Source organism: Helianthus annuus, chromosome 13 (genome assembly GCF_002127325.2).
Source record: "Helianthus annuus cultivar XRQ/B chromosome 13, HanXRQr2.0-SUNRISE, whole genome shotgun sequence".
Classification (NCBI taxonomy): Eukaryota; Viridiplantae; Streptophyta; class Magnoliopsida; order Asterales; family Asteraceae; genus Helianthus; species Helianthus annuus.
Window position 1 is genome coordinate 90,712,583 of NC_035445.2, and position 24,419 is coordinate 90,737,001.

Consider the following 24,419-nt stretch of genomic DNA (forward strand, 5'->3'; position numbering starts at 1 on the left):
TCTTGGTAGTTTGTTTAGGTACCAGTTTCTTTAACGGAAATGCTCTAGTATAGAGAATCCTGAGTATACGATACCCCGTTGGGTGTTGTTAGTAGTCGTTTTTGGAGCACGCGTAGGAGTAGGAGTAGGGAAACTCTACATCAACGTGCCGTAGATAGTTTTGAGGTATACTCTCGTTTAAGTTATGTTTAGTCATTTATTATTTATTTTTAGTAGTTAATATTAGTTTTATTATTAGTAATAATATATTAGGAGTAGTAGTGTTATTATTATTTTTAGGTACTAGGGTTATTGTCAGGGGCGGGTATTGGGTAGCCTAGCCTTAGTTAGGCATGGACTGATCACCCATGCTTAAACAAGGTAGGGTTAACCAATATCCAACCATGATAATGACTAGTTAGGTGTACCATTACCTAACCTAGGATTATGTAATTTTGTCAGGACCTTGAGACATAACCCAGTATTACTAGTGACTGTTAAGCAATTGCTAATCAAGTGAGTCATCATACTTGTCTTTTAAACTGTGATAGTATACTCGTCCATAACTGGTAATAATGAGAATGCTGCAGTATGCACGTGCCAATAGGGGTATATGGGATCCTATTATGCTTAATGAGGTGTGTTACTCTGGGAAGGGTAATAAGGTGTTGTACCCACAGGCACTTCGTGCTTATAAGGTCCAACGACACACACTCATACCTATGTGACGGCCGTAGGGGGACACAGCTGGAGGACCAGTATGTCTCTTGTACGGTGGTTTGTGACAAGTCAAATGTGACCTATAAGGTTCAATGAGGCCCAACCTGACTATAATGTGGTCACATGCCCATATTGTGTATGCATATAATGTAAACTATGGTCTGTCTTTATAAAAATTGTATAGTATGAGCTCACCAGTATATATCTGACGTCGGTTTGAGTATACTTATAACTTATCTCAGGTGAGTCATGAGGAAAGCTATAGGAAATACTTGACAGTTGTGGAGTTTTAGAAGATCAAGGAGTTCTTATTTGCCAAAAGATTGCAAATAAATAAAGTGTTGTACTCAGACTATTATAAGTTTTAATGAAAGTTTAGTTTGTTTCCGTTGTAAGTGTATCAATTGTGCATAATCACCCGGGTTACGGGGTGGGTGTTACAGTTGGTATCAGAGCCCGAGGTTTTAGAAAATTAGGTATTGCAGGAATGCCTAAGCTTTAACTAGTAGTTCTCTAAAGATTAATAGCACACTTACACTAGGCCAAATAACATGTTCTCAGGAAAAGTACTTGCATAGTCAATTGAGTGACGCTAGAAGAAGTAAAATATGTTGTGCCTTTTTATGTGCTATATATATATATGTGTATATATATATATATATATATATATATATATCTCTATGTGACGTATATAGTTGTTATATTATAATGATGTATCATACGTACTAGTAACTCTTTATACTCATATTCCTATAGGAAGGAGACAATGTCTGAACATAGAAATGAACAAGGGTCTAGAAATAATCAGAATAACAGAAGGAGAGAGGAAGATTCGTATAGGACTCGAACTCCCTCTCATAGTGTCAGGTCCCGGTCTAGTATAAGCATGCGTCTAAATACTGAGGATATCCACAATATAGCTGTGGAAGTGGCTAAGGTAATGAAGAATGCACAAACCGGTAATGTTAACCAATCTGGAGAACAACATGAAGAAAGCTCAGCAGCCTCCACGCCAGTACAAAGGGAAGGAATGGGCGAAAGGAAAAACACTATTGCAACCATGCCACTAGAAGGAAAAGGTGAATATTCCAAATCAAAGGAATCTACTTATAAGCACTTCATGTCCTGTAAACCTCAGTCCTTTGACGGAAGAAAGGGAGCACTAGAAGCTCAAGACTGGCTCAACAGAATGGAGTCAGTATTAGACATATGTGAGTGTGATGACCGTAACAAAGTACGGTTTGCCGTACATATGTTTGAAGCTGAAGCCCTTCACTGGTGGAACATAGTGGTCCGAACAGAGGGAAAAGAAAAGGTTAAAGAGATGAAGTGGGAGGAGTTTATTCATAAGTTTCTTGCTAAGTATTGTCCTCCCAGTGAGATTGAGCAACTGGAAGTGGAATTCTTTCAGTTAAAAATGGGAAATAAAACCTATCGAGAGTATGTTTCTCATTTCAACGACATATCTCGACTGGTTTCTTATTTAGCATTAACTGAGGAACAACTAATCAATAGGTTTATTTGGGGTCTACCCTCTGAAATGAGGGTGTTTATCAAATCCAAATCCCTCAAGACTTTTGCAGAAACTGTTGAGGCTGGTGCCGTCATGGCTGCCGAGATGATTCTGCGGCAGGCTGAATCTCCCGCACCAAAAAGGAAGTGGGTAGAAAGAAAGGGGGACACCTGAAATAACAACTTTAAAAGGCCTAAAACATTTCCTCAATGTCAAAATTGCAAACGCTTTCATACAGGGGAATGTCGTTTTCCTTGTCCAAATTGTAAAAAGACGGGTCATGTTCTTCAAGAATGCAAGGAAAAGAAAAAGTGTTTCAAATGTGGAGACCCTAACCATATAAGATCTGAATGTCCCGAACTTAAAAGAAATGATAGGACACAACCAAATCAGCCAAAAGGGCGGGCATTTGTACTCACCACGGAAGAAGCCAAGACCAATACAGACATTATCACGGGTACGTATCTTGTAAATGATGTATATGCGCGTGTGTTATTTGATACCGGTGCAAATAGAAGTCTAGTGTCGACTACCTTTAGACCTTACTTGAACCAGGCGTCCCAAAACCTAGATCATGCCTTAACAGTAGAAATGGCTGATGGAAGTCAAAGAGAGATAGTTGACATTGTTAAGAATTGTAAAATAAGCTTAAACAACCATGTTATCCCTATAGACCTAATGTCTATGGAACTTGGAGAAGTCGACATAGTCATAGGAATGGACTGGTTGACACCATATCATGCGGAAGTTATATGTGACAAAAGGATCGTCCGACTCCGATTACCCAACGGCAAACAGCTAACTGTATCGGGAGATCGCACTGACAAGACTAAGAACCTCATCACGATAGCACAAGCACATAAATGCCTAAGGAAAGGGTATGTTGCCTTTTTCGCATATGTCGTAAACACTACAGAAAAGCAGAAGGTCAAGGACGTGCCAGTAGTACGAGAATACCCCGAAGTGTTTCCCGACGAGCTCCCGGGACTACCATCGGATAGACAGGTTGAGTTTCGCATTGACCTAGTTCCCGGTACATCACCGATTGCTAAGTCGCCGTACAGACTAGCCCCGACAGAAATGCAAGAACTCAAGAAGCAACTACAAAAGTTGCTTGACAAGGGGTCTATCCAACCTAGTTCGTCGCCATGGGGAGCACCCATCTTGTTTGTCAAGAAGAAAGATGGGACGATGCGCATGTGCATCGATTATAGAGACTTGAATAAAGCCACTATAAAGAATAAATACCCTTTGCCCAGGATCGATGACTTGTTTGATCAATTACAAGGGGCAAGCTATTTCTCTAAAATAGACTTGAGGTCTGGATACCACCAAGTGAAAGTTGCACCAGAAGACATACCTAAGACTGCCTTCAGGACTAGGTATGGTCATTATGAATTTTTGGTAATGCCATTTGGATTAACCAACGCACCTGCAGTGTTCATAGACCTCATGAATAGGGTTTGTAAACCTTACCTCGATAAGTTTGTGATCGTTTTATTGACGATATCCTTATCTACTCTAAGAACGAGGTAGAACATGAACAACACCTGAGAGCAATCCTTGAATTGCTCAAGAAAGAAAAACTCTATGCAAAGTTCTCTAAGTGTGAATTTTGGATATGTGAGGTGCAATTCCTAGGCCATGTGATAAATGAATGTGGAATACAAGTTGACCCTGCAAAGATCGAGGCCATCAAGAAATGGGAAGTACTGAAGAATCCCACTGAAATCAGAAGATTTCTCGGGTTAGCAGGATACTATAGAAGGTTTATTCAAGACTTCTCAAAGATTGCAACACCATTAACCACACTAACCCAGAAAGCCTCTAAGTTTAATTGGAGACCTAAACAAGAAGAAACCTTTAACACGTTAAAGCATAAGTTATGTAGTGCCCCAATACTGTCACTTCCTGAGGGAATAAAAGATTTTGCCGTCTACTGTGATGCATCTCACTATGGTATGGGATGTGTACTCATGCAAAGAGGCAAAGTGATTGCCTACGCCTCTAGACAGTTGAAGGTTCATGAACGGAACTACACAACCCATGATTTGGAACTTGGTGCCATAGTGTTCGCGTTGAAAATTTGGAGGCACTATCTTTATGGTACAAAGTGCACTATCTATAGTGACCATAAAAGTTTAAAACATATATTTGAGCAGAAGGAGCTCAATATGCGTCAGAGACGATGGATGGAGTTATTAAGTGATTATGACTGCGAGATCCAATATCATCCAGGTAAGGAAAACATAGTAGCAGATGCTCTAAGTAGAAAAGAGAAACCTCAACCAATAAGAATTCGTGCAACCAGAATAGTGGTTAAAACTAGTCCCTTAGATCAAGTTAAGAATATACAACAAGAAGCCTTAAAAGAGAATCATATTGTAAAAGAAAGAATGATTGGGAGACTGAAGCTCTGACAATGAGAAATGATAATATCCTTAGGTTCAACAATAGGATATGGGTTCCTAATTTTGGAGGACTGCAGGATACAATCTTAAAGGAAGCTCATAAGTCTAAGTATTCCATTCACCCTGGTAGTGACAAGATGTATAAGGATTTAAGGAGAGATTATTGGTGGCCGGGAATGAAGCGATCTATTGCCCATTATGTGGAAAAGTGCCCTACATGCCTTAAGGTGAAGGCAGAACATCAAAAACCCTCTGGATACTTGCAACAACTAGAGATTCCAGAATGGAAATGGGAGAAAATCACCATGGATTTTATCACGAAGCTCCCAAGGTCAAGTCACAGTTATGATACTATTTGGGTAATAGTGGACAGACTGACCAAGTCTGCACACTTCGTGCCAATTCGTGAGGACTATAAGATAAACAAGCTAGCTTAAATTTACATCAAAGAAATAGTCTCATGACATGGGGTGCCTGTATCGATCATATCAGACAGAGATAGTCGTTTCACATCTAAATTCTGGCAAAGTTTCCAACAAGAGTTGGGAACCAAGCTTAATCTAAGCACTGCATATCATCCTTAGACGGATGGGCAGAGTGAACGGACTATTCAGACATTAGAAGATATGCTTTGGGCTTGTGTAATTGATTTTGGTGGAAGTTGGGACACTCATCTACCACTCATTGAATTCACCTACAATAATAGCTATCACGCCAGCATCAAAGCTGCACCTTATGAAGCTTTATACGGAAGAAGGTGCCGAACTCCTATCTGTTGGACGGAAGTAGGGGAAAGTCAACTATCAGGACCAGAAATCATTGTGGAGACCACAGAAAAGATCCAGCAAATCAAAGAAAGGATGAAAAGTTCTCAAGATCGACAAAAGAGTTATACAGATCAGAGGCGTAAACCCCTAGAGTTCCAAATAGGGGATAAAGTAATGCTTAAGGTATCACCTCTGAAAGGAGTGATTCGGTTTGGAAAAAGGGAAAGTTGAAACCCCGATACATTGGGCCGTTTGAAGTAACAAGCAAGGTAGGACCAGTGGCTTATCGGCTAAAACTTCCTGAACAGCTGGTAGGAATACATAATACTTTTCATGTATCAAATTTAAGGAAGTGCCTAGTGGACGAAGCCCAACAAATACCCCTGGAAGACGTACAGGTTGACGACAAACTCAACTTCATTGAAGAACCACTACAAATCGAAGATAGGAAGGTTAAAAAGTTACGCAAAAAGGAAATCTCGTTAGTCATAGTCAAGTGGAACGCACGTCATGGACCCAACTTTACATGGGAACTAGAAAACATAATGAAAGATAAGTATCCACGTCTTTTTAAGTAATGACAAATTTCGAGGACGAAATTTTTGTAAGGAGAGAAGGATATAATACCCCGAACCTTAATATGCTGGTTATAAACGTGTGAAATATGTAACTTATATTTCATATATTGTTAAACGAGTAAGATGATTGTGTGAAAGGTGAAATATCTTGACAAACCTTGACTAATATAGGAGACCGTTAATATTAATAATTAAATATATTATTTTTTCTACCTTACTCCGTTTTTAATGAAACTTTGGTTAAAACGTAGATAAAAGTATGCTCGTTCTAATGACATATTCGTCGTTTTATAAAACATCATATTTTAAAAGTTATACGAGAAAAACGAGTTAAGCAGCTGAATTAATATATATATATAAGCAAGCAAGCTAGCAGCCTGCTTGCTTCCTTTAAATAGGAGTCTCAGTAGTTTGTTTAGGTACCAGTTTCTTTAACGGGAATGCTCTAGTATAGAGAATCCTGAGTATACGATGCCCCGTTGGGTGTTGTTAGTAGTCGTTTTTGGAGCACGCGTAGGAGCAGGAGTAGGGAAACTCTACATCAACGTGCCGTAGATAATTTTGAGGTATACTCTCGTTTAAGTTATGTTTAGTCATTTATTATTTATTTTTAGTAGTTAATATTAGTTTATTATTAGTAATAATATATTAGGAGTAGTAGTGTTAGTATTATTTTTAGGTACTAGGGTTATTGTCAGGGGCGGGTATTGGGTAGCCTAGCCTTAGTTAGGCATGGACTGATCACCCATTCTTAAACAAGGTAGGGTTAACCAATATCCAACCATGATAATGACTAGTTAGGTGTACCATTACCTAACCTAGGATTATGTAATTTTGTTAGGACCTTGAGGCATAACCCAGTATTACTAGCGAATGTTAAGCAATTGCTAATCAGGTGAGTCATCATACTTGTCTTTTAAACTGTGATAGTATACTCGTCCATAACTGGTAATAATGACAATGCTGCAGTATGCATGTGCCAATAGGGGTATATGGGATCCTATTATGCTCAATGAGGTGTGTCACTCTGGGAAGGGTAATAAGGTGTTGTACCCACAGGCACTTCGTGCTTATAAGGTCCAGCGACACACACTCATACCTATGTGACGGCCGTAGGGGGACACAGCTGGAGGACCAGTATGTCTCTTGTACGGTGGTTTGTGACAAGTCAAATGTGACCTATAAGGTTCAATGAGGCCCAACCTGACTATAATGTGGTCACATGCCCATATTGTGTATGCATATAATGTAAACTGTGGTTTGTCTATATAAAAATTGTATAGTATGAGCTCACCAGTATATATCTGACGTCGGTTTGAGTATACTTATAACTTATCTCAGGTGAGTCATGAGGAAAGCTATAGGAAATACTTGACAGTTGTGGAGTTTTAGAAGATCAAGGAGTTCTTAGTTGCCAAAAGATTGCAAATAAATAAAGTGTTGTACTCAGACTATTATAAGTTTTAATGAAAGTTTAGTTTGTTTCCGCTGTAAGTGTATCAATTGTGCATAATCACTCGGGTTACGGGGTGGGTGTTGTTGATTATATCATTAAACATGGGTTAAAAACATAGAACCCTAATCATGTTTATTCAAGACTTACATAATTATGAACATGAAATTATAGGCACTTACTTGTGGGAATGACTATCTTCGCAGACGATGATGACGAAACCATGATTCCCGTTATGAACCTTAGTCTTGATGGGATGATAAGAGAAAGTGTAGTAGTGGTGTTCATAAAAAGAGTTCTTTATATAACTATGTATAAACCATGACTACTATCACTAATGATCTATAATTATGATCATAAATCATGGTTGGTTATAAACTCTTGGTATTCTCTCTATTAAAGGCATCTAAAGGGAAATCGTAAAGTCCCTATAACTTATAACAATTACTTCCATCAAGTAAATGTTAGGAACTTATAATTATGTCATATTGGCAACGTTACTCAAATGACCCGTTAGGCCACATTAACGGGTTATTTCTAACATTCTCCCACTTGGCCGAGTGATCATTTGTGAGAAGCATAAGTAAGTTTGGCCAAGTTATAACATTAATTAATGTTTCAAATTAAAACTGTAACAGAAAAATACAGTCATTGAGTTATCTTCAACTCAAGACCCCCATTAATCATGTTACAACCCCAAATCAAAACATACGTAAATTTAAGACCAAAATGACTGAGGTAAGCCCTTTGAAATTAATTTGTATAATTTTTGTCTATACGTCATCAGGTGCACATACGTATTTATAGACAAACAAATTGTGTAATTGAAGAAAAAATAATAATTAATCATTCATATGTACGATATGCTATTATGTAAGGCCTTTAGTAAAACCCGTCTTTATTATGAGCTCTTAAAAAGACTTTGGGTGTAGACCTTAGTTATCGGATCCGCAAGCATATCATGAATGTAATGTATTCGATACAAATAATTAGTTTCCTCTTCTTGTTCATAAACGAACAATAATTTTGTATCGAAGTTTAATGCAGCACATCTCGAACTGTTACTGTTCAAGGAAATAAGGTAGCTGACTTTTCACAGTAAGTCTTCAATATAGTATTTATATGGAGTTAATAAGTTTATGAGTCTACTGATAAAATTTCAACAACATTTAGTGACAATTGCGTTGTTAATTAACAACATATTATGTCATTATAATTTAGGTTGTTGTTAACAGTTTCTTATGACTCCTCCATAAGATAAATTTGTCTGCAAACATAAGGATTACCCCAAATTGACTTTTAGGTTCTTTTGAATATTACAAAATCAAGGTAAGAATAATCAACCTCTTCTTTATAGTCTTTCTCGTTTCTTAAAGATATCGTAAGATGCTTCACAATAATCTAGAGTGGTCTAATGTTCATCAATGTGAGCAATATCTACACGAGTATAGACTTGAACCTTCGTAAAACTTCTAATTAATGAAGCATAAGGAAATAATCTCATTTCTTATTTTATCCTCTAAAGGAGAGCTATATTGTTTGTTACACATGTAAGAGCACGCTTTCGAGTAAGGCTTATGGGACGAAACTAATGTCCCATTAGGTCTATCTCGGTATATTTTGATATCACTCACGTAAGTGGTATTTCCGAGATTCATTATATCAAAATATATGTGAGAAATTATTTGACTTGTGTAACATATACTTATCCAAAAAGTGCTATCTATATAAGGATAAGTTTACATTAGTTGCTCCCACTCATCTTGAGGTAGGTACATAAATCCACTTAATTCTTGATGAATATAATGCATTAAGATTTCATAACATTTTGATGTTTGCCTTAAACCCATACATGGAATTAATTGACATACAAAGTAAGTGTTCTTGACCTACAGTTTAGAACTTTCAGGTTGTTTTATGAACATGTAAGTCTTTGTTTAAGGAAAGTTGTTTTAATGTTCATATAATGTAGCTCTAAATGATTATGAGCCACTAGAACAACAATGGTCCTCAAAGAAACATCTTGTAAGAAAGATAAGGTGATTCTTTGATAAATAATTCTCTTCTGAGCATAACCTTTAACAATCAATTATATTTCTAGCATCTTAACGTTTGCATTCAGATTTTGTTTAGTGATGAACAACCTTAGGTAATTCAACCAAATCCCAAACGTTAAAATCAAATTTGCTAATAATAATTCTTATTCCATTTAGAAAATTGATTGATGCTAATGGCTTAATTAGAGGAAGTAGGACCAGTAAACTTTCCAATATCCATTTCAACTTAAGTCAAGGAGGATACATAATCCTCAAAGTTAAACCTAGATGACCTCCTTAGTTGATTATTGGGTTGTATTATGAGTTTTCAGTTTTATGGATTAACTCTTGATTAAGTTGCTATCACTTTCAAAATTCTAAGTGTGTAAGAGTTGGTGCAGTATGGTGTGCAAGAGGTGTAATCGGAGTAAAATTTAATAGGTCTCTTCCCCCCCGCCTCTTGCACTTCTGGCAAGTCCTGATAAGGACTTTTACTGCTCCCACTGACTTAGAAGTCTTTAACAATTTAGCATGCTTATGGTCAACATTAAAAGACCAATAAATTCTAATAAAGAAACAAATTAATGAATTTACTTCTTGTAGTTTCTTGTTTGAGGATTACAACTTTGGCAAGAAATATGAGTGTGCCCACATCTAAGCAACAATGAAACTCTTGTTAAAGTATGAGTATATTCTTAAAGAGAAAAGTTGTTAAGGAGCAGTGTCTTGTACAGGAGGTACAAATTGAGATAACAACAAGTTGTCACTCCCCTACCTCTTGCAACTCTTGCAAATTAAGATTAAGACATTTAATGCTCCCACTAACCTTTTAGATCTCTAGGAATGCTACAAGATAAGTTTCAATGATGTATGTGCTGTGGGAACATGTCATATATGTTAGACTTGATTTCCTTAATGTCCAGATGTTATAAAAATTTTGAGGGACATATTTAGAAGGAATCATAGTATATATAATTAATTTCTTTAATAAATTGATCCATATGAGATATATTAGATACAAGTAAAAATTATTTGAAATGATAAATGACTTATGTCTGAATATTCCATTTTGGGATAAGTTCCAATGAAATATAATTTCTAATAGAACTTAATTTATTCCCTTAGCCATTTAAATATTAAGGCTTTTAACACATGCTCGTAAGTCACAAAAAATGAGATTTGATAATATTTCATCCTTTCATGAACCTGGCCCAAATTTCGCATGCAATTTGGTCTTAATGGATGAAGTTTTTAGATCTCATTTTTCTTTTGTTAAATTTTCATTTTCATGATAACAAAAGGTTGTGAAAAATTTAGTATCATCTAGTTCTATCTTATAAGGTTTCCATCCAGATTGTGATGACAAATAATATGAGAGTTTAAGGTAAGAGTGACTTTGTCGTGACCATGCAAACCTCACAACTGTCATAATGTAGCTTTCGTTTTGATACTAAATTCTGAATAATCTACAGAATATATAAGGTATCATAAAGCCCAATTATAAAACAGTTTATTATGGTTCTTATAGTCTTAACATAAAATTTTGCCACTAACTCTCATATTAATTATTTGTTGATTTCTGGTAAGTAAACGTATAGAACTAGACTTAACCCATCATGTGTTAATTGGAATATTATCATTAGCAGACTTAAATATCATAAATATCTAACTACTTATCTTAGCCAGTTGTTCCATTGAATTATGGATAGTCTCGATGCTCATGCCTGGTTTAATGGCATAAAGCTCCAGTGAGAATTTCCTTTGAAGAAACTTATAGCTAGAAGCAGTACTTGTCCACTTTCTCTAAATCATAAAAGTATCCTCCTTTTAGGTTTAGTGGCGGTGAGATGAACAACATCTAATTTTCCAGTTTCATGCATTCCTTTTCCTGTACATATGCTGCTAATCAACACACTCATTTTCCTTTGGTACTCTTGAGTGGTATAGTTGATTCTTAAGGCAACTTATGGTATTAGTGGAAAAGTTAAATGTAATGTACCGGGAAAATGTACTGAATTCCATATGTAAACCTTTAAATTATGGGTCATGGTATTGTACATCATGATGTATTCACATATGCCACTAACTTTATAGTAAGAATCTAGAGTAATGCATGCGCCTTAGGAGTTATTTTGATTCTTCCAAAGAAAACAAATTAATCTTAGGAAATTTAGAATCTAGAATAGCTCATATGATAGCAATAATTAAGTTAGTTCTTGATTATCATAAGAGATATAATGTTTGACTTATCCCACTAGTCATGCTCTAATTTTCTTCTGTGATACTTTTATCAGAAAAGAGCACTAGGATTGTCATATCTTAAGATATAATCAACAATCCAATAAGAGGAAATTTTATAGAAACTCTTTAGTAAGCAAAACATTTTAGATTTTGAAATTAGAGTGGATAAAATAGATGAGATACAAACCTAAGAAGAAACTTGGAGTGATTTACATTATGGGGTAATCAAGTAAGGCAAACACAAATTATTATATTGAAGATATAGTCTACTATAACACCAAAATAACAGACTAATTTAAGGTTCTACCTGAATTTTGGCTTCGCTTTGGCTTTGACCAAAATTCAGACATTATGAACGTACATAAATGACAGATTGTCTTGATGTTCTAAATAAATTTGGCTTCGCTTTGGCTTTGACCAAAATTTATGCATTATGAACATACATAATAGACTGAATTATTGTTCTACATGAACTTTGGCTTCGCTTTGGCTTTGACCAAAATTCATGTATTATGAACATGTTAATAACTTACGTAAATAAAAACCAACTTAATGTTCTGCCTGAACTTTGGCTTCGCTTTGGCTTTGACCAAATTTTAGGCATAATGAACGATATAAAATAATAGACCGTCTTTAGTGTTCTACATGAATTCTGGCTTCGCTTTGGCTTTGACCAAAATTCATATATTATGAACACATAAATATAGACTGTCTCAATGTTCTACATGAACTTTGGCTTCGCTTTGGCTTTGACAAAAATTCATGTATCATGATGAACATACATACACAATAAGGTAAAGCACATAAATATAACATAACACCTTTGGGACAGAAATGAAATATTTATGTAAATTATGCTAATACAGATAATTACATAAGATGGCATAACTAAAGCTTCAATGTTTAATCAAATGATATCCCGTTGGTTCAATCATCGATCATTGAAGTTTGCCATTTAACTTGCATACTTAAGTTGGACCATTCACAAGTTGTTCCATAAGTAAATAAATAAATAAGGCTTGCAAACCGATTGTCATATAAACGATATGCAAAAAAAAAAATTAAACCGATCAAAGAAATAATCCAATTGATGGATTCTTGTTGGCATGGAAATTTACGTAAAGTTAAAAATTAATATACCATTAATATAAAATTAATATACCATTAATTCACTAATTAATCACATTGAATAAAGAATTGCAATAATTAATATACCATTAATATAAAATTCATAAACCATTAATTCACTAAGAGCCTATTTATTTAAACTCATCGTTACTCTGATTTTTAATCACAAAATTATATCCCCACTAACTTCATAGAAATACAAAACAAAAGTGAATGAAGATATTTGGTAAAGTCTTTAAAGATGAACCCACCACTTAAGAGTCAATGTTCATCGTTCATGTACAAAAATAAAATAATTAAATTGGCATGATCCAAATCTTATGAATATTATATTCATGTACAAAATTCATAGTAAAACAATTTATGAATATTAAATGAATTAATTCATGAGTGCAATTGATATTCAAATATATCATTCACATAACACTTCTAAAATTTAATGGATTTTGAAAAGTCTGGTCATTTCATGAATAACGATTCATGGAATATTGGAACAAATTTATTGTATATATTTTAACTTCCAATTCCATAAGATCCATAGATATGCTTTTGCATATCACGTGAATGTAAAGCAAAAAAATCGACAAAGTAACAGATCGATTAACATGGTCAGATTGATATAATCAACATAACTCTGATACCACATGTTGATTATATCATTAAACATGGGTTAAAAACATAGAACCCTAATCATGTTTATTCAAGACTTACATAATTATGAACATGAAATTATAGGCACTTACTTGTGGGAGTGACTATCTTCGCAGACGATGATGACGAAACCATGATTCCCGTTATGATGCCTTAGTCTTGATGGGATGATAAGAGAAAGTGTAGTAGTGGTGTTCATAAAAAGAGTTCTTTATATAACTATGTATAAACCATGACTACTATCACTAATGATCTATAATTATGATCATAAATCATGGTTGGTTATAAACTCTTGGTATTCTCTCTATTAAAGGCATCTAAAGGGAAATCGTAAAGTCCCTGTAACTTATAACAATTACTTCCATCAAGTAAATGTTAGGAACTTATAATTATGTCATATTGGCAACGTTACTCAAATGATCCGTTAGGCCACATTAACGGGTTATTTCTAACAGGTGTTACATCCAGCAACAAGAACTGTGCTGTGACAACGACTGCTGCCCCTCTGCAGGCCGTACCGGCTCAACAGCAGTCGCACCATCGACAAGCTCCAGTGATCAATGCGCCGCCAGCTAAGCGCGCTTACATAGGTCCCCACCCGCTCTGCCCGACATGCTCATACCATCATCCGGTGGGAATCGTCTGTCGTTTCTGCGCCCACTGCAACCTCTATGGGCATTTCACTGCGAACTGTCGCTATGGTCCCCGTCAAGCCCCAGTTCAAGCCGCCGCTCATCAAGCTCTACTTCCAGCCCCTCAAGGCCAACCTGCAGCTCAAGCACCCACGGTCAATGCTCGAGTCTGCTTTTCATGTGGTGATCCTAACCACTTTGCAAACATGTGCCCGAACAGGGTTGTGAAACAAGAACCCCAACAGCAGCAGCAGCAGCAGCAGCAGCAGCAACAACAGCAACAGCAAGCAGCCCACGCCAGAACCTTTAACATCAATGCTCGTCAAGCTCAGGCTGACAACAACGTGGTTAATGGTACGTTCCTTGTGAATGGTATTTATGCATCATGTTTGTTTGATACTGGAGCCGATAACTGCTTTGTGTCGTTTGAATTCGAGAAGCTCCTTAGTCGTAAGCGTTCTTATTTCCCCTCGTCATTCGAAGTCGAAGTTGCTACTGGAAGAACCGTCGCTGTTAACTCTGTTCTTCGTGATTGTACCTTAGAGCTCAACAATCACCTCTTTCCAATCGATCTTATTCCGATGCAACTCGGAAGTTTTGACGTCATAGTAGGCATGGACTTTCTTCGCGAAAACCATGCTGAAGTTGTGTGCTTTGAGAAGATGATTTGATTCTCGCTTGCGAATGGTGATCTATTGTGTGTGTACGGTGAAACAGCTTCGAAGGGTCTCAATCTTATGTCATGCGTCCAAGCTAGCAAGTATCTCCGCAAGGAATACACCGCTTTCTTGGCCAACATTGTAGTAGCGGAGAAGGAAAAAAAAAGAAGGTTGAAGTCAAAGACGTCCCAGTGGTTCGTGAATTTTCTCAGGTATTCCCTGATGACCTTCCCGGACTACCGCCAAGTCGTGATATCGACTTTCGTATCGACCTCATTCCTGGAGCTAACCCTGTTGCCAAAGCCCCTTATCGACTCGCGCCATCCGAAATGAGGGAACTCTCGAACCAACTCCAGGAGTTACTTGAAAAAGGCTTTATTCGCCCAAGCACCTCTCCTTGGGGCGCACCAATCCTTTTCGTCAAAAAGAAGGATGGGTCGTTCAGGATGTGCATCGACTATCGGGAATTGAATAAGCTGACCATCAAGAACCGTTACCCTTTGCCTCGAATCAATGACTTTGATCAGCTGCAAGGTGCCAAGTGTTTCTTGAAGGTCGATCTACGTTCAGGCTATCATCAGTTGCGCACACAAGAGGAAGATATACCTAAAACAGCCTTTCGCACTCGATACGGCCATTATGAATTCGTTGTTATGCCTTTTGGTTTAACCAACCCACCCGCGGTTTTTATAGATCTGATGAATCGCGTGTGTAAGCCTTATCTTGACTGTTTCGTCATCGTATTCATTGACGATGTCCTGATTTATTCCAAGTCGAAAGCCGAACATGCGCAACATCTACGTTTGGTTCTCGAGTTACTCCAAGGAAACCAACTCTACGCCAAGTTCTCCCCGTGCGAATTCTGGTTGGAGGAGGTTCAGTTTCTGGGTCACATCGTGAATAATCAGGGTATTCATGTCAATCCCGTGAAGATTGAAGCAGTTAAAAGCTGGATTACGCCAAAGAACCCGTCTGAAGTCCGATCATTTCTTGGATTAGCGGGTTATTATCGACGATTTATCGAAGGATTCTCTAAGATCGCGGTGCCGCTTACCGCTCTTACTCATAAAGACAGGTCTTTTGTTTGGGGAACTGAACAAGAATCTGCTTTTCAATCCCTTAAGCGCAAGCTCTGCAATGCTCCCGTTCTCACATTGCCGGACGGAAACGATGATTTCATTGTCTACTGTGATGCTTCCAACCTTGGTCTTGGCTGTGTTCTCATGCAACGAGACAAGGTTATAGCTTACGCATCTCGTCAGCTCAAAATCCACGAGAAGAACTATACAACCCACGATCTCGAGCTAGGCGCAGTTGTTTTTGCATTGAAGATTTGGCGACACTACCTGTATGGTACCAAGTATACGATCTTCACCGATCACAGGAGTTTACAACACATCTTTAATCAGAAAGAACTTAACATGCGTCAACACCGATGGGTAGAACTTCTTAACGATTACGACTGTGAGATTCGTTATCACCCAGGCAAGGCAAATGTTGTTGCCGACGCACTCAGCAGACGGAGTTATTTGCTTAGTATTCGCAATACCCAAGCTCAACACAACCTCGAAGCTCTCATCCGCGAAGCCCAACATGCCTGCTTTAGCGATTTGAAGAAGGAAAGAATCTACCATGATGGAGCTCAGCTTGTAAGCAAGGCAGATGGGATTTTCTATTATCTGGACCGAATTTGGATCCCTAAGCGGATCGATTTGCGAAAGATTATAATGAACAAAGCCCACAAGTCCCGATACTCTATTCATCCCGGTGCTGATAAAATGTACCAGGATCTTCGTTACAAGTACTGGTGGCCGGGTATGAAACGGGATATCGCCCTCTATGTTGGAAGTTGCCTGACTTGTGCAAAAGTTAAGTCTGAACATCAACGACCTTCCGGCTTACTCGAACAACCCCCAATTCCCATATGGAAGTGGGAGAGTATAGCTATGGATTTCATAACCAAACTTCCACCCATGCCATCAGGTCACGACAACATTTGGGTTATAGTAGATCGTCTGACTAAATCAGCCCACTTTCTGCCTATACGGGAAGACTACAAGGTAGAACGACTAGCCTGAATCTACACCGACGAGATTATTTGTAATCATGGTACGCCTCGTGACATCATTTCAGACCGTGACGCTCGGTTTACTTCGCGATTGTGGGAAACGTTTCAAGCGGCCCTTGGTACGTCGCTTAACCTGAGTACTGCATTCCACCCTCAAACCGACGGACAGACTGAGAGAACGATCCGTACTCTTGAAGACATGCTCCGCGCTTGTGTCATAGACTTTGGTGGTAGTTGGAACAAATACCTACCATTAGTTGAATTCTCGTACAACAACAGTTATCATGCCAGCATACAAATGGCACCATTCGAGGCTTTATACGGAAGAAGATGTCGATCGCCTATTGTATGGCACGAGATCGGTCATTCGCAATTAACCGGTCCCGAGTTACTACAAGAAACAACTGACAAAATTCTCCAGATTCGCGACAACTTGGCAAAGGCCAGGGATAGACAGAAAAGTTATGCCGATAGAAGACGCAAGCCCCTTGAATTTGACGTTGGCGACTACGTACTCCTAAAGGTATCACCTTGGAAGGGTGTAGTCAGATTCGGCAAAAAAGGGAAGCTAGCGCCTCGATATGTTGGACCTTTTAAGATTCTGGAAAGGATCAGAAAAGTCGCCTACAAACTCGAACTACCGGAGGAACTCAGTAACGTCCACCCAACTTTCCATGTGTCGAACCTCCGAAAATGCCTAGCTGACCATGATCTGATTGTACCTCTCGATGATCTTCAGGTCAACGAAACGCTACACTTCGTGGAAAAGCCTGTCGAAATCATGGATCGCCAAACCAAGCAACTCAGACGCTCACGCATCCTTATCGTGAAAGTCCGATGGGAAGGCAAACGAGGCGCGGAGTTCACTTTGGAACTCGAAAGCGACATGAAGGCCAAGTACCCGCAGTTATTCTATCTGAAGTGTCAAATTGGAAATTCACGGTGTTGTGCAGCTTTGAGCCTAATTTCGGGAAGAAATTCCCTAAACAAGGGGAGGCTGTAACACCCCGTGTTTTCGAATGTCACAGTCAAAGTCAAAGTCCAAGTCAACTTTGACTTTCTTTGACTGTAAATAGTCTATTTTATATTTGTATTATGTGGAGTAAGTGTTGTAATCAGAAAGAATCGAATGTTTTAACGCGAACCGATTTATGACTGTAAATAGTAGGAAGTAACAATGCGATAAAGTTAACTAATCAGTAATCAAACCGATCTAACTATCATCGAACTCGAATCTGGAATTACGCGAACTTTGGTTGTTGATATACGTGTGTGTGCGCCTTATGTGTTCTCTGTGCGTGTTTACTTTATGTTTTGTGCTTTGTGTGGTGATCAATCGAAACTCGAATCGAAACTCGAAACTCATGTCGAACGCAATCGAAATCGAACTACGACAAATGGTAACGTTAGGATAGGGTGAATTATAGATGATTGTATATTAGATATAGTAGTTGGGACTGGAAGTAATTTGAATAGAAAACTCTATCGTACTCGTAACGTCTTCAGTCGAAATCGAAATATCGAAAATCGTCGCACCGAACACTTGAACCAGGCTGCTATTCGATCAGGCTGTCAGCCGATCGAACAGCCCAGCCCATCGAACAGACTGTTCGATCGGGCAGGCTGTCCGATCGGGATGCCAGCCGATCAGCCAGCCGTTTCCTCTTTTGGAGCCTATAAATAGGGCTGTCATTGTCACTCTTTACCACTTTTGGAAAGCTCTGACCGACCAGCCCGTGCTCCTCTTCTTTTCTCAGATTTTCTTTGATTTCGGTAAGTTTCCATCCTATATCTTGTACTTTCTTGATCAAATCATGCTCCTACACCTTTCTATCTTTCAATTTTTGATTTCTAACCGTGAAATCACCAAGATCTAGGCATTCTTGGGTGATGTCATCATGGTGTTCTTCAAGAACACCATGTTTTGACTTCAATCCACCATGAATAGCTTGGATCTAACCGATTTCCACATAAACAAGCTAAGATCCGTGAAAGATTTGAACATTTACATGATGTAAAGGATTGAAAGGAAGATTTCCAACTTTCTTTCAACTCTTTTACACTCAATGCTTTCAAACCGGTATAAACGAAGCTTGAGCCAGCTCGCCAATCAATCTAGTGGTTGAGTGGTTCAAGATTCGGATTCTACCTACGAGGTTCACCGACTTCGGGTTAAACGTTAAACCACCGTTCCGAACCGTTCACTGGCCAGGATTTGGGTGATTCCTGTCCGAACAGGGAAACAAGTAAGAACGAAGGTTCCATGGTCCAACTTGTTGTCAAACTACCTCAATATAACGTCAAATAATCAGAACAGCCAAGTGTTAGACGAATAGGCCGACTAGGTCAGGATGCTGGCCGAACGGTTAGGCTGTTCGAACGAACAGCCCAATCGATCAGACATGCCAGCCGATCCACCGGGCCAGCCGATCGACTAGGATATGGCCCCACAACTTAACAGTTTCATGAAGTATGGTATTGAACGAGGTACTGTTCGATCGAACACCTGTTCGTCAACATTACTCCTCGGATCATGAGATACTATGCTTCAACACTCAGTCGATTTTCAATTCGTTGTTGTACAGGAATGCCACCCGATCGAGCATGCTATTCGATCGAGTAGGCTGTTCGATCGAGTGACATCCTGATGAGGACTACTACTGGAGTTCCTAACCGATCGGGTATGCCGACCAATCGAACGGATCGTTCGATCGATCGACCTGAAAGGTAAGAACACTTCAGTGTTCTCAAATGCTACAACAAAAACTTCAAAAGGACAAGCCATCATACACAAACACATCCTTCACAAAGGAAGAAACAATCCACTCGAACAGTCCAGCCGATCGAGCCTACCGGCCGATCGAACAGGCTGTCCGAACGAATTGTCCAGCCGAACGAATAACCCACTCGATCGAACCAACTGTTCGATCGACCAGACTGTTCGACCCACTTACACTTGTTTCCACTTTACGTGTTATTCATCGTCATGCTATCAACTGTTCAGGCTAACCCTACTCCCAAGCGCTCCCTTCAATCCATCAACCAATCGCTGTGAGTATACTCGATCCGTTTTTGCTTTTAGCACTTTTGGGCGTTACATACGTTACTTATCAAAACCACTAACGATCACACTACTCAATTGTTTGAACGCTAACCGAATTGCATGTATTGCGTGACTAAATGAATGCTTGTTGATTGTGTTTACACGTGGAATACTGTCTACCTGCCTTAACGACGTAGTACTATAGTTTGGACTCAGCACCCGTTCCCACGGGGGTTGTTAAGGACAATTACTTGCATGGATTACGGTGGTAATCATGTATTGCGAACTGTCTCGGACAGTCAACCCGCAGTCACTGGTATCGATAGGTCCATGTCGATAATTAACATGCTTCGTTTTCTTCTGTATACGTGCTGGTTATGCGTAAACTATTTCGAACTCTATATGCTATTATCAAACTTGTATGCTCACCTTTACATTATATGTATTGACTTTATTTCAACGTATGTGACAGGAAATTAGGATGCTTATCCGCTAGGAAGGCGAGTTAGGAATAAGCGTCTAGAGCATAGTAGTCTGTAGATCTTGCAGATCGAGTCTCTAGAAGCATTTGAACAATATTTCTATTTTATTTAAAATCTGAGTTGTCGGAACATAATATTTGACTAGATGCTTGTCTGTAATAACTTGTTTTATTGTTTGGGATATGGTATGGGACGTGTCATTTAAACTGAATAGTAATGAAGGTTGTTATGGAAACTTCTGGACAATCTGTTTCGCTCAGTGCCATGCCCCGATGATTCCGCCATCGGTTGGGGTGTGACATGCGAGACTAAGTCCTTGGATAGTGATTGAAATAGATAAGTCATAGCCGTATTATCTTTCTTTATATTGGGTTGAGTTGTTTAAGTTGTTTTAATCATCTCCCAAAGGCCATTTGGCTCTAATATTGTTTTGATATGTATTGCCCATATGATGTAATTTGTCGGTTTCGATATGGGTCATTGAAAATCTGAAAGTGTTGCCACTTCCTTGTATTGTATAATAACACCAGTATTTGGTCCTGAGTCTGCCATATCAGCTTTCTATACTCTTACGGTTCTTACAAGGGATCCTAATGATCTCTATAGCTTCGTATAATCTATTGGTTCACAACAACCCAATAAGAATTTTTGAATTCTAATGTCTAACTAAAAATTTATAAATAAATTAACTTTGAGTTGGAATTATAAACTTGGATATCGAAGTTATGTTGATTCATAATTGATTCATCTTCAATTACGGATGAACATAATGCAATCTCTTGAATCTGCTTTCAGATATTGATTCCGATTCAATCTTAAAAAACAACAATGTTGAATAAAAAATCTGGTGAGTCGGAAATTTCTTTATCCTTCAACGCTTCTGGTTCCTATTAATTTCAACAAATTAATTGATAATAGGGGATTAACCCTAATTGCAATAACAATTTCTGTATTAATTTGAATTGGAATGATTTTGAAGCGAGACTGGCAATCCAAAATAGTGAACTAATTGATTCAGAGTGAATCTGATTAATTTGAATTGCAAACTGAATCTTCAAATTCAGCCTAACAGTGAGCATATTGAAAAAATTGATGGGACAGGGATGTGATTTCAGTCTGAAAAATTCGAATGGATTTAAGAGTAAGGATTCGATGATTGTGTAAAAACCTTGTGCTCTAATATCAATTATTTGATACAAACAATCAAAGTCACTAAGATCAAACACAAAGATAATCAAACAAATTTTGTATGCATTAAAAATGTGGGTGTGTTACCCTCGTTTTGTACATGTTCATCGATATTATACCGATACAAAAAGAGGGGACACGTCACTTGATGAAACGAGACACATATACATAATATAGTATTAACATTATTAACCCTTATACCTAATTACATTAGACTATTAGACATAAGCATACTAATACTTATTTACATAAACGACCCATAAGTTTATGTGTGAGTTGTGATTGGTTTTATCAACAATTTGAACCCCAAAATACAACTTGCAAGAACAAGTACACAATCTATCCTTATATGGACAAAAAATTGTGATACTTTAAGAGGCCATAACTTGTAAATAAATGAACCAAAAGACATGATTTTTCACCAGAAACTTGTATAGGTGTTCATTAAAATCCATAAGGGGTCATGTCTTAGTTTTTAGTCTAAAACCTCAAAAAAACCGTTTTACGCAAGCTACACCAAAACTGACCTTTCTGTAGAGAAAAATGATTTTGAAAATCTTAAACTTGTGGTAAAATGATGAGCCCTACAGTTTTAGAAATCCCAAACTTATATTCTCATGTGGTGAAAATACTGGAATTTAATAAGATTACTTACCTCATGGAAACATGTCACAAACACAACCTAACAATCTAATAAAGCTGAAAATACATGAATGCGATACGAGTTAGTTGTCTATGACTTAAGCATAGCGCATGTGTAAATATGGCATATTTAGATGAAAGCCCTGTATGTATTTAAATTTTCATACATGAGGGTCAATGTTTATCAAGGCCCAAGTAAAACATGACACTAGACACAAGTATATGTAACACATTATACATACACATGTATTGTTGCATGAAAATAATATATTTGAGAATATGATCATCCAAATCAAATATTGGAAGAACAAACTGACTATATTAAACACTTGGATGATGTATCATGTATGATTACTAGAGCAACATTATAGCTAAAACCATATCCCTAAAGTGTCTAAATATATATGTTAGAACACAAGTCAGATAATCATATCACTTAGGTTGTATCATCACTCTCAGGTAAGTCTTCACATCCCTTTTTTACTTATTTTATAACTTTGGGGGAAACACATACTAGTGTTTAGAAACACATTTTGACCCATGATCAATTGTATTACATGAGTTATTCAAGCATCAGACACTAAATCCCCAATACTATAATCATTAGTTTTGGGTTAAGCCATGGTGTATATGAGTAGATCTATTTTGGTTGACACCCTTTTTTCATGGTTGGTCGCGCCAATTAGTTCGCAATGACAAACGATTGCATATTATCCAGATTCATTTCAATGTTTGCGATGGAAAATTGGTGGGTATTCATTATATTCAGTCAAAGTTTGGGTATAGGCTCATGGTAATTACAATACACATATCTATGTTAATCTTAATCAATAACATGAACACATTGGCTCGGTAAATACAAATTAAATTTTCAATGTCCTAAACCCGTGAACTCACTAAGGTTTCATTAACATTTTTAAGTATGCTTTTCAGGTAATTAAAATTCAAGGAAGTCAAGGGTCGTAGCAAATGCATATTAAGAGTCCAGCTAGACAAATGGTCTTAGTACCATGTTTTATGTCAAGTGTTGTTTAAATAAATGTAACTGTTTTAAGATAAGTTTTTGTAATAACTATGTGATGCATGTTTTAAAATTCATTTAGTGTGTCGTTTTCTTTATCCATATTATATGAATCACCATAAACGTTGTATCCTGTGTTTCAGCTTTGGCGGGGTGTGACACAGACGTTAACCCTCAAGCAGCCTTCCTCTTACGATCTGTGACAGCTCTAAGGTATGTTTTTCTTTGGCACAACTTCACAGACCACATGGGAACACCCATACATTCCTTTACGATCAATAAAATCTACTCTTCAGAAATGATATGTTCAGCCCAGCCCTTGGACTATTTCCATATCAAAAGTTTTAGTCCCTCAGCTTTAGTTGATCTAAAGAATGTATTGTGAGTATCCATACTCACTCGTTGATACATGTGATTTTTAGAAAATGATATTACAAAAGACACACTAGAATACTTAGAGAGTTGTCATCCATGTAAAATATGAGTAGATAATAGCCTGCACTAATTGAGACATGTACGGTGTAAGCGATCAGGCAAGTATCGCTACTTGGAGAGATGGATCACATCATCAGTGAAAGTGTCATGCATCCCTATAAAAATTACTCAACTGGCCCAAATTGTTGAGCGAAAAATGAGTGTAAACGTCCAATCAAATCAGCCACAAAGGTTAGTGACCTCATAATAATATGTTAGCAACATGTTCAAGCACATAACAAGTGACTGGAGCCCCACAATAAACCAATAAGGATGTATAAAGACACACTAAGTGAGTCCGAGTGTAACAAAGAGAAGTAGATGGCTTAGAAATCACAGCTTGAGATGCACGCTTATGGCCGTAAAGTGCCTCATGACATTTACACACATGATATAGTCAAGTCAAGTTAACATGCAAGAAGATTATGCCATATACATAGTAGTTGAATGTGATTTTCATTATGTTTTGCTCCTTATTGATCCGAAGGACATTAATTTGAAGATAGATTGCGACAACATAATGTTGGGCTTTTAAACATTAATAGAAAAAAGCCTATTTTTCTGCTCGTGACAAAGAAAGCAAATTTAGCAACCTGACAAACAATGTTTGTCTAGAAACAAGTTTTTCAAACTTAATTATGATTATGTATATGTTACTTTTCTTATTTCGTTCAATTCTTTATGTCATTCACAATTCGTACTCTAAATTCTGTGAGGAAGCTTTTTATATTAT

The 24,419-nt window shown here is 37.6% G+C and overlaps 1 protein-coding gene across 1 annotated transcript; it reads left to right on the forward strand.

The window, feature by feature from the left end:
* The first annotated feature begins 1,585 nt into the window (after positions 1-1,585).
* LOC110901278 lies at positions 1,586-2,386 on the forward strand. The gene has a single exon (XM_022148117.1). The coding sequence runs from the start codon at positions 1,586-1,588 to the stop codon at positions 2,384-2,386; it is 801 nt and encodes a 266-aa protein (XP_022003809.1).
* Positions 2,387-24,419: the final 22,033 nt, after the last annotated feature.